The sequence below is a fragment of the Lampetra fluviatilis genome, chromosome 40 (assembly GCF_964198595.1).
Source record: "Lampetra fluviatilis chromosome 40, kcLamFluv1.1, whole genome shotgun sequence".
Lineage (NCBI taxonomy): Eukaryota > Metazoa > Chordata > Hyperoartia > Petromyzontiformes > Petromyzontidae > Lampetra > Lampetra fluviatilis.
The window spans coordinates 8,268,932-8,281,109 of NC_136314.1; the positions used below are offsets into that span (position 1 = coordinate 8,268,932).

The following is a 12,178-nucleotide window of genomic DNA, read 5'->3' on the forward strand; positions in this document are numbered from 1 at the left end:
AAGGGTCAAAAATAAATTATTATATTTTGCTACTGGCAAAGGTTCCAATGGTGTAAATGCTTACCCCGAGCTCTCATACTCTGATGGTGCATTGTCTTTGAGTTGTGCGCCTTTTGGCGTCATCTGGTCCAACACCATGTGAGACTAGGCTCTAATAAAAGCTGTCTCGGATGTGGACCAATCAATTTCAAGGACAGTGCATACATTATCAGAGTTGTGCTTTTTTTGCATTCCGACCGCAGATTCTGTGGTCAATGCAAACATGACTCCTTGTAAAAAAAGGTGTCAGTTTTGTTGCCAGATAAAAGGTTAAAAAAACGTATCAACACTGGCCTACACCAACGGTTCCCAACCTGTGGTCCGTGGACTCCTGGCAGTCCGCTAGGCTACAAGAACTTCTAAGTACATGAAATAGGTGCCCGCTAACAGCACTTGCCCCAACAGTCTGTTTAATGTCGTTCCTCTCGAACGGCACCTGGGGCCCCTCAGCCCTCTCTTGCTGTGCTTGACGACTCTGCAGGGTGAATCACTTCTTCATGGAAGTGCACCCCCCCCCCAAGTGCAGGGGTCACTCGCAGTGAACTTGGCTCCCATCAAGTGCTGCTGCTGCTGCTGCACTGCGCCAGGCGGGTTTTGCGGAAACGCAGTGGCATTTGTTTAAAAGGACCACACGCTATTGGTGAGTGTCGGATGGTGAAAACTTGAAGCGAACGCTGCAGTAAAAGACACCATTATGTATTTTAATATTTATTATGGTATAATCGATGTACAGATAGTCCCCGAGTTACAATGGTCCGACTTACGATATTTTGATCTTACGATGGCGATAGCGATATGACAAAATTGTAAAATATTTTTAATTTCGCGCGGCAGGCTAACGCAGCAGCGTACGAGGTACGATACTGTACGTTCAATGCATATATGATACGTAGCTTTAGCGATTTCATTTTAGGGTTACCACGATAAGATACGTTCAATGTATGTGAAACGTTTTTATAGCAAATAGGATTATTTCCTGAAAAAACTTTCTATTAAATTGCAGTTCATATATGTAGGCTAAGAATTTACCTTGTTTTTTTTTACTTTACATTTTACTGTGCAATACAGTATTGTAATGAATAAATACATACAGTATATAGTTTATACAGTACGGTACTGTAAATTGCTCTGTGTTGATAAATTATCACCATTCTTTAAGACTCCTGGGTAGGTTAGGCCATCTTCGACTTACGATATTTTTGACTTACGATGGGGTCGTCGTAACGCATCTCGATCGTAAGTAGAGGACTACCAGTCCTCGTGTTGTACTTCGCAAACATTAAACCTTCGTCGGCGATGTTTGTTATAATGCACCCAAAATTTTTACTTTTAAATTATAACAAAAGTGCACAATTTTACATTTCGTTAAATTTACAGCAAAACACATTTTCTCTGAGTGCTTTGAATGTGTTTTAGTGCAGTATCAGGCCTGGCAGCCTCACCACGATCGACGCTCTCATTCATTCGCTGTACACAAGCACACAGTGCTCCTGTCCTTTTGCCGCAACTCCTGCGCACCTGATGAACTCAGGCCAAGATGTATTTGATGCGTGGCACGTCTAGTTCCTGTTCACTGTCGATGCAGTGACAAGCCAAGTATCTCGCACCGGACTCCGCCGGCATTGGCAGCATTTGAGAAAGCCTGCTAAAAACAAACATGCTTCAGCAACAACGCACGCGTGGCACCACGATCCAACTTTCAAATGTCTTGAGACGGGAGGTTGATGCGAGTCGCTAATCCCGTGTAGAGCGCTTCAAGATGCCGCAAGCCTGAATGAGGGTGGCTCCATCAAAGGCAACTCATTTTTATTACCACAGTGTTCTCCTATAACGCGGTGGTTGCGTTCCTGAAGAACACTGCGACATGCAGGGTAAAGCACAGTCCATGATAACACGTGAAATGCGTATGAAAGGCTGAACAAAGACTGAGGTGTGTGGGTCGCATCTAAAAGCATCCAGCAGCATCCCACCTTGTGTGATGCTACGCCGAGGCAGCCGTATGGCCGCTTATTCCTACTCGCGTGACGTAGTTCCATTTACTCAATCGCGTTTATACTATTCGCATCCCCATTATAAAAAATGTGTTCCCTAATACATTCATCGCGTTGTATATCAAATTTGCGTTACGAAAAAACAGGCTATTATTATACGTACGGTTTTGAGAGGTCATCATCGTTCAACGGCGGGTAAAGCAACTGCCCAGAGCAGAGTATAATTGTCACCACCAACTCGTGCTCCGCCTGGCAGGGGACATTCAAATTCGGATTACTGAGGTGGTTTTGCGCACTCGACAGACAGGTGAACTAGAACTTTAGGGTTGCCCCGGTGGCTAGGAGATGTTAACTCCCTCGCCTGGTATACAGGAGGCCGAGGGTTCGATCCCGACCCTAACGGCTGCTGTATACTTGGAGTTTGCGTGTCTCTCTCTCCCCGTGGTCATGTGGATTTTTCACCGGATCCTCCGGTTTTCCCCTCCACATTTAGGAACATGCTTTTATCGAGTATTTGGCTGCTATACATTTCTGAAAAAGAGCTATATAGCTCAGTAGGCCTTACCTGGTAAAATAAAAAAATTGTTCGGTTTAGCATTAGTTTCTCTCATGCTGGGAGGTGAGGAATGTGAGAGAGCAGACCGCCAGTACAGTGTGTGTACCTCTCTGTGCCAATGTTTGCCAGTAACCATTTGTTTAAGCAGGATAAGCTCCGGACAGATTTTGACTTGAGCCTGAACCAGTGGCATAGGTGTTGAGCATGCAGGCAGTACAACAATGATAATATCACATAAGACTGCCAATTCCACGGTTACCTCCCATCATATGTAACAATTATATTTTTGGCCATAATAGTAAAGTCATTAATCTATTTGGCGCAACAATCTCATGTCACCTGTCATGGAATGGCTGTGTTACTAATCTGGCTAAGGCAGCATCGAATAAACTTTTGGCTTTCTTGTCTGCCAAAGTCTCCTTTAACTCTGAATAATTAATACCACTATACAAAGCACAAATCGGCCAAAGTTAGAAAACTGCTCTCATATCTGGGATGGAGGACCCAATTCCTACCTCACCGCACCTGATATAATTTAACGTAAAATGATCCAGTTGAATGATGATCCAGCACTCACTGATTGACTCCAGTCATACGCTCACCGGCGGTAAGTCGTCTCATTATCACTCTTCTATCGCTACTACTACGACCATGGTTACTGTTCCTGTGAACTTTCACTCGTCAATTCCTCCTCCCATCACCCATGTTGAAGACTCGGTCTGCCAGACAGACCGTTTCATGTCATGTGGTGTTGTAACCAACACCACGATGCGGGTCACAACAACAGGTTCACTCACCCACTCACTCATCCACCACACAGCAGGTCACACAAGCTCTCGTAATAATCTCGCTCATTTCAAACATGCGTTCCGCTCTTTATCTATTGCAGCTTTGACAGTGCAGTTTGTTGCTGTCTGCTTGGCATTTTAAACCTTTGGACCTGTGCTCAGCAAACTTGTGTTTAAAAGAAAATAACTGCACCGAGGCCCAAGGGCCGGCGAAAGGGCCCAGGCTCTGAGCTTCGAAGAGGAAGGGAAATTGGGACAGAAGGCCCTATTTCATTCTGTGAACCCGGGGCCCACACGACAATCACGCCCACGCCACTGATCTCGACAGCCGTGTGTGTGCGCTCTTTTAAACAAATACCCCGTTAACAAAAAGCACCCCCTCCCCCCACCAAGAATTGATTGCAATTGTCACTCAACATTAATTTTTATATAAGCGCCCTAGTTCAGCAGGGGTAGCCAACCCCGTGAGATCTGCAAAGAGCAATGTATGTATATGTATAGACAGTTTTCGGCACAGCACGGGAGACATTCATTATTCTTTGCTACTGTCATAGGAGTACGCTCTACGTTATACCCCTTCGATAGAGCCACATGATGCGGTGGACTAAAGAGCCGCATGCGGCTCGGGAGATGCCGGTTGGCCACCGCTGGCCTCATTCTTTTGTGTCGCCATCTCACCTTCATGTGATCCAGGAACTGCTGTAGGGTCATGTCCTGTCGCCCATCCACCTCGATCCGATCCCACACATTCCACTCTTTATTGAAATACTGTGGCACACCGAGCACAAGGAAACGTACCAAGGGTGCAAAAAAACGAGGTTTTCAATTGGCGAATATTAACCCTGCTACAACAGATGGATTAGGAAAACGGACACGGCCTAAGTAAAGGAAATAAAAGTCGAGGTGTTTGAAACGAATCGTGGAGAGATATTCGCGTGGAATTGCACCGAGGGGCAGACAGGAACACACGCACCTCCGATTAGCACGGTCGTCTATGTACAGGGCATTGTGAACTTCGTTGTAAGCTTTGTTCACGTAACAGGATGGGCCACGAGTAGGCTGACATCATCCATCCCGCGGTTATTTGGCTTGACCACCTGAATGTAAAATTGTAGCTGTTGCTCTGCTCTGCAACAGCTATGGTAACGAGATGTTAACTACCTCGCTTGGTATACAGGTCGTGGGTTTGATCCCGACTCTGACGCCTGCTGTATATTTGGAGTTTCGTGTTCTCCTCGTGGTCATGTGGATTTTTCTCTGGGTCCAGTTTTTCCCTCCATGTTTAGAAACATGCGTTTTGGACTTTTTGGCTACTATAAATTTCCACATTATAAGCAACTTCGCTGAGCTATCATTTGTGGCCAGGTTGCTTCTGAAAAAGAGCTATATGGCTCAGTGGGCCTTACCTGCTAACCAAAAAAAAGTCATCTACATCAGCCGTACGACAAGAAAGAAGAAAACGCTGATGAGACACCTGGTGAGCGGTGGGTCCTGCAGGATTGACCATCGAGAACTTGCACCTCCCCAGGTCAACGAACGCGTTGTGGAAATCTCTTTTGTTCCCGCGCTCCTGCGCCACCGCGTACAGCTGCAGGCATACCAGCCCCGCCACGGCCGCCGTGCACGTGGCAATGGCGGGGATGATGTTGCCGACGATCTTCTTGCTCTGCGCGCGAGCACAGAACACAAAACCGTCGCGCGAACTCCAGTCATCCTTGCGGCAGCGGTGACGGCTTCTTTCGGGCTGGCCATCGAACAATGACGACGGTCACCGCATCGCGAGCTTTCAGATGCGCTTCTGCGGCCGTCTGAAACGCTCTTCCTTTCGGTATTAGGGAGCCATTGGAGTTATGCACTTTTCAATCTAAATTGATAACTCATTCAAGAACTGCTTGTTGTTGTTTGTTTTCCTTCCCCCGCACCTCCAATTAGCACCGTTGGCTACGTAAGTTTAACATACATACAAAGTGATACTCGTTTTATTGACCCCAGAGGGATGATGGGTTGAGTTAACCTCCCCCCAACCAAGAGTTCCTCGGAGATCCCCTGCGAGTGATGGATGTGAAACCACACCTTGTGTTTGTCCGCTGGGGAGATTCCATATGTCTCGGCTCTTAGGTTGGAAGCAGCAACAATGAAGTTCATGTGATCATCGTCATCCTAGAAACACAGAGCAGCGAGAAAATGGTGCAAACACCGTTTGTCTGATTTCGTTCCGCCACGATTTTGCACATGTCCATTCATCTATTCCATTGCAAGTTAACCCTTTCCAGTTGCAGCTGCAGAGTCGGTGTCGTGTTCATCACTGAATTTCGGAACGGGCAAGCGCTTCAGCGTTAATTCTATTTAGAGAGGCATGACGCCGTTGTTTTTAAAAGACATTGCACTCACCGCAGAGAACTTAAGCGACACAACCGCACTCTATGATAGCTGGCGCCATACTGTGCCACATGGCCTTGCGGGAGCCTCGGTACCGATAAAATTATATTATTTTTTCTTCCAGTTCACTTGGCCTTCAGCAGGAATATGTCACTTGCAGGGTCGATGACCGGTGGCCGAGACTAACAACCTCGTAGCAGCCCAGGACAGGAGCACACCCAAGAGTACGTCAACAGAGGGAGAAACACAAAATTCGATTGCGAGCCACGGCTAACATCAGTGGCGAGTGATATCAGTACCGGTCTTGCCCTCCCTTGCCTTCATCAAGTCCACACTGACCAGCGTGGTAATGTATGGTAATCAACACCCCCCCCCCCCCCCATACGAAATTGTACATTTCGGCTAACGTGGCACGCACAACTACTCTCGAGGTGTGAGAAAGCGTGAGACCAAAGAGAAAATGGTTCATAAGTCAAATCGCAAGCCTGAATTGTGATAATCAATTTAATCGCTGGAAGGGTGAATTGTAAAATCTTCTTCGTATCGATAATACAGCAACAACTATATTAGGGTGGCTGAGCAGATAATTATATCAGCAATAGCGGAGTGTTATTGGTGGGTTGCCTCCTTCGGATTTGTGAATCGGGTGATGGGTTATTAGTATGGAGTCGTGATGTGAATTGTAAAATGCTTAAGTGCTGACACCACCAGAGGGAGTCACCTTGTCAAACACGAGTGGTTGAATGCCGAGCTGTCCCAGAGATTCATGGGTTGGCAACTCAGCACCAAGCCCCTCCTCTGACGCCGATCCATCTGTTGGGTCAGCAAGCCGTCACCATCACGCACGTGTGTACAGTACAACGTATCACGCCCTTTTAATATTTGCCACTGGACGATCGCCTCCCCACACGCCGCACGGGACTGGTTTGACCGTGCTTCGCCGAGCCGGTTTCGTTCGGGTTGGCGAAGGCATTGAGAATAGACAGTGGGGAGCATATCGGTTCATTGCGTCCGATGTCGAAGGACTAGTTCGGTTTGTTTCAGTGGAAAAAAGCAAACTTATCGACCTCCTGATCGGTGCTCGGCTGGCTTGGCACGGCCCCGGTATGGCTCAGTTGTGCAGTGGAAAAAAGTTAGAGAAGCGTACCGGTAATCGCGAGTGTCTATATCGGTGTTGTTCATTGCAAGGCCCGCGGGCCACTGGCAGCCCCTGGTGGCCTTTAGTGTGGCCCCTGACGTGTGCCCCCACTCCCCGACAATGTACAAAATGTGGAAACACCCCCCATCAACATCATCATCATAGTGCTGCTGTCAAACCGCAATGGTTTGAAATGCGTGGCGGCCCTCCCACTGATGATGTCTCATCGGCGGAAGTGGCCTCCCCACCCCTTTGAAAATTAGTGAAGAACACTGCTCTATATGCTGGTGCACTCTTACCCTCCCGCAGAACCCGCTCCACAGAGGCCCGGTCCGTCGGCACCGGAAACCCGTACGCATGAGCGTAAAGCTTCACTGCTGCCGCCACGTAGTCCACGTGCAGGGCCTGTGTTTATACAGAGACAACGATGCCCCGGTATCGCCCTGACCATTGGGGCAAGTGCTGCTAGCGAGCACCGCGGAGTGCCGGTACGGCGCGCACGATGGTCGCCTCTGCCTCTTCGGTGCCGACATTTACACACTGCACAAGGTACTCAATCTAAAGGCTGAGTCTACCTGGGCGAGGCCCAGCGCAGGTTTCAGATATAACTCGCCACTGACGCGAGCCGTGAATGAAAGTCAAAACTAGGAGTGCCACATTCGTAGTCCCGATACACCCTCAATAATTTAGGATTCGATAATTGTAACTGCTAAACCACGGTCTTATGATCAACCACACTTAGCAAGGGGAGTCTGCAAGCAAGGAGTTCTCGAGTGCTCGAGCGTCTGCTGTTTGTCGGGGTCGCTTGGAGGACTCACATTTGTGTTGCTGAACTCCAGACACTTGGGGCTGCGTACGCTGGAAGAGGGTTGCTGCAAAGACAAAGAGGCGCTGGTATAGTTTTCAACAGCCTGTTGGGGCAACTGCTGTTAGCGAGTCGCACTTATATGAAGGCCGGCACGGCACACGAGCAAGTGGGTGGGCAATATCACAGCCCACCAACCTTTGTCTCCCTAGTGCCGATGTTTAGACACTGCATCAGCTATACTCATTTGAGGTTGAGTCGAACTAATGGAGGCCCAGGACCGGTTCAGATAATCGTCACTGGTGTTGGCCATCAGGGTGAATTAAACTCAGATCGGTGGGTTCGTGGCGCAGCATGCTATCCGCTGCTCTACCACTGTGCCACTATGCACAACAACCGCCATTGTCAGTCATCTCAGTCAGTCGACCCGTGGCACCTGGGTCTGCCCCGTGACCTCCTGCCAGCGGGCGTTCGACACTTCACGTGGCCTCAAGGTGCACATGGCCTGGCACAAGCGTCGTGGTGACGTCACCGCCACTTAGTGGCGAATGGCGGTTGTCGTTGTTGCCACACACGCACACATGCACACACGCACACGCACACACAAGTAAATTACACACATGGCACATTGTCCCATATCCGACTGACTGGAGACTGGGGTATAGGCGGATAGGTGAAAAGGTCAGATTTCTGAACATTTAGAGAAAATGACAGATACACTACTGTGTTACTTCAGTCACACATGGGCCCTTGTGATCAATGGCATTATTTAAAATATCAATCCATCTCGGTCTTTGTTCATGGGACTTATAACGACTCAATGCCCGATTCGCAAACACGAAGAGGGCGTCGCTACAGCGATGCCCTCTGCCGCTACTCCTGACGCAATAATCTGGCTCATTAACCACGTCGATATGAAATTGCAGTCGTTGCTCTACAAGAGGATGATGGTCTGTGTCTCCCTCTACATCTCTTTCCTTGCTAGCTGCCAGTTTCCTTTCTGCCACAGACAATTACCAAAAAAATCACGTAGGTATAAAATAAAATAAATCACAACGTTTCGGGCGCAACACAAGCGTCCGTCATCAGGTGGGATGACGGACGCTTGTGTTGCGCCCGAAACGTCGTGATTTATTTTATTTTTATACCCACGTGACTTTACCGAAAGAACCAAAGAGTATGTATAAACTCCATTTTATTTTAGTTTTAGAAACTAAAATCCACCTAAACAACGTAATTCTATGATATTATAAGCACAACCAGAATAAAACAGATGCATTTTTTTACAAAAACAGGAAAGAAGAGGTAAAGGAAGTGAATGAATGAACGATGCATCATTGGATGAGAGGCAGTGGGCGAGTGAACTGGTACCGTCGTCGTCGTCGCTGGCGGCGGTATCCGGTGGTCGTGGTAAGATTGTAGCCAGCGATGCCGAGCCCAGGCCACACACCCCTCCAGGCTGGCATCGCCTCCGCTCGCCTGCCCAAGTGAAAGGGATTGTACCCTCTCCCCAAGAGCCTGCACACTTCTATGGGACGTTAACAAAAAGAAAACAATTGGCTGTGTTGGGTGGTGGCAGGTTTATAACGACAGATTTATATTTACGCGATCTAACCCGTAAAAAAAAGCTCTCTTATGGATAATGTTGGTCGCTAAAACCTGTGTTAAACCAAAAAAAGAATATTCAACGTGTACCTGCACAGCTACCCGTTTTTTGTCAATTCTACTGCTGGATGAGGGCCTCCCCAAATACTATCCAGGCTTACACATCTGCTTAGCTTATACGATCGTACGGAATGGGGCACATTCTGGGCGATTTAGTCATATAAAATGTAATTAATGAACAAGCAAGCAAACAGTCACTAAGGGAAAATGGTAAACAACAGCTGTTAATATTTATAACAAACCCACTGATTGCTATATGTGTGTGTGCAAAACCATAGCTGGACATGGTGCCAGCGACAATGTGCCGTCCTCCAACGCCCCCTTCCTCGCTCCTCTCAGCTGCTGTAGCACCAGCACCACCATAGATGTCTTCTTTTACAACATTTTGGTTTCCCATTCAGGTCAGAGGGGTGCCCGGGGCGGCCGCCTTGCCCCACCCTGCCTTGTCATGTCCCACCTTGCCTCACCAACCCACCCTGCCCCACCCTGCCTTGCCATGCCCCGCCTTGCCCCACCATCCCACCCTGCCCTGCCCCACCTTGCCTCACCAACCCACCCTGCCTTGCCATGCCGCGCCTTGCCCCACCATCCCACCCTGCCCCACCCTGCCTTGCCATGCCCCGCCTTGCCCCACCATCCCACCCTGCCCCACCCTGTCCAGCCATGCCCCGCCTTGCCCCACCATCCCACCCTGCCCCATCCTGCCTTGCCAGGCCCGCCTTGCCCCACCATCCCACCCTGTCCAGCCATGCCCCGCCTTGCCTCACCATCCCACCCTGCCCCATCCTGCCTTGCCAGGCCCGCCTTGCCCCACTATCCCACCCTGTCCCACCCTATCCAGCCATGCCCATCCTGCCTTGTCACACCCCACCTTACCACCACCCAGCCCCACCCTGCCCCACCCTATCCCGCACCTCCGATTAGCACAGTTGGCTATGTACAGTGCGAAAGAAGTTCAACAAACACATCTACATACCCTGCCCTTGCTCGGGCACTATGCATGTGTGTGTGTTTGTTTGCACGTGCGTGCGAGAGGTAATGATTGTACTTGTGTAAAATGCCATAAATGCAGTGCCTCTCCACCTACTGGACGCATTCCTTGGCATGTTTCACTTGGACCGCAAACAGCTCCTCAAACTCCTCCTTCGCCCACTGCAGTGGTTCAAGGGGTTTCAAGGATGAGGGGATTAGGGGTGGCAAGCGAGACAGGGATCAAGAGAGGGCTGCCCCTCACTGACGCGATCCCTGCGAGCTACCCAGTGCCAGATTATCCTCATAGCAAAAGTAGAATATGCTACGGGCCCCGCACTTTCAAGGGCCCCGCGCTAAATGCTTTCAAGCTATAAATTCCGGTTCAGTAATTCTGCACTCGTTCTATTACTATAGTACTACACTGCCTTCAACTTTTATGTGCGTAAGGTTATGCCGCAGGCCCCGCACTAGCTTAATCCGGCATCGGAGCTACCCCATTTTCAACGGCACTTCACTGCAGACAATTTTTTTCACGTTTTTGTCCCCAATTTGTATCCGTATCCCGACTGTGCGAGTGGTGTCACGCTCTGGTGTGAGGAATCCATTTGGATATTCCCATACTGCAGTGCAACGTCCCATGTTATAGAATTTGTCCACGGAAGGATGTCCACAGAATAACTTCCAAAAGCAATTAATGTGATATTTTATCGACACAATGACACAGCAATTTCCACCTACCCTGCCACAGAGAGTAATATTTGTCGAATTGAAAAACAAATATTTGTAAATTTAGCCAACGTGAATGAAAATTCAAATTTAACAATATTTTTTTTTTTTGTGTGCAGCCATTGGTGACCGAACTAAGACTGTTAACTCAGTACACTTAATAAACCTGTTTTTATTTTACCTATTAAGGCCCACTGAGCTATACAGGTCTTTTTCAGAAGCAACCTGGCCACAAATGATAGCTCAACAGAAGTGGCTTATCACGTGCACATTTATAGCAGACAAATACTCTAAACGCACGTTGATTGTAAATGTAAAGGGGAAAAACCGGAAGACCCGGAGAAAAGTCGACGCGACCACGGGGAGAGAGACACGCAAACTCCAAATATAAAGCAGGCATCAGGGTCGGGATCGAACTCACGACCTCCTGTAGATCAGGCAAGGTAGTTAACATCTCCTAGCCACCGTGGCAACTCCAACCCGGATTCAAACCCAGGAACTCCGCAGTGACAACTCACCACTCTGACCTCTGCGCCACCTGGTCATCCATAATGTATAATCTCCATATATATAAAAGGCAAAGTTGTGAATATGTGTCTGTTCAAAATGTTTAGCCTACTTCCCGACATGCAACAAACTGGAAATTTGCAATGTTGGTACTTTCCAGACTGTACACCATGAAAAAATTATAAAAATACACTTTCTTTTTTTTGGGAGGGGGGGGGGGAGCTCAATAATGCATTTATATTTTTGCATGGCAAGTGAGCTGTGACGTCAAATCTGTCACGTGACCCGCGCATGTGGAAGCGTAACGCAACGTAGTGTAGTGGTTAGCGCGCCGCGCTACGAACCCCGCGACCCGAGTTCGATTCCCGCTCACGGCCAACACCGGTGACGATTATTTGAACCGGTCCTGGGCCTCCCCTAGGTCGACTCAGCCTCAAACGAGTAATTAGTGTGGTGTGTGAACATCGCCACTGGGGAGACAAAGGCGGCCGGGCGTGGTGGATCCAAGTCCCGGGCGAAGCCGGGTAGCACAGCTAGTAATTTATAAGCTCTGTTATCATTTCCAAGGCTCCAAACAGGCTCCTGACCACTCCTGGCAGCCGCTGTCATCAA

The 12,178-nt window shown here is 48.7% G+C and overlaps 1 protein-coding gene across 1 annotated transcript in view; it reads right to left on the minus strand.

Moving 5' to 3' along the window:
* Positions 1–642: 642 nt before the first annotated feature.
* Positions 643–12,178, minus strand: part of LOC144946211 (ubiquitin-like modifier-activating enzyme 1) — a 31,120-nt gene continuing 19,584 nt past the window's right edge. The window contains exons 16-25 of the mRNA XM_078875063.1: positions 10,449–10,513; positions 9,068–9,224; positions 7,710–7,763; positions 7,191–7,296; positions 6,475–6,566; positions 5,448–5,534; positions 4,849–5,040; positions 4,053–4,142; positions 2,194–2,279; positions 643–1,681 (exon numbers count right to left, since the gene is read on the minus strand). Coding sequence (XP_078731189.1) covers positions 1,567–1,681; positions 2,194–2,279; positions 4,053–4,142; positions 4,849–5,040; positions 5,448–5,534; positions 6,475–6,566; positions 7,191–7,296; positions 7,710–7,763; positions 9,068–9,224; positions 10,449–10,513 — 1,044 coding nt within the window. The 3' untranslated portion in view covers positions 643–1,566. The remainder of the gene's footprint in view (positions 1,682–2,193; positions 2,280–4,052; positions 4,143–4,848; positions 5,041–5,447; positions 5,535–6,474; positions 6,567–7,190; positions 7,297–7,709; positions 7,764–9,067; positions 9,225–10,448; positions 10,514–12,178) is intronic.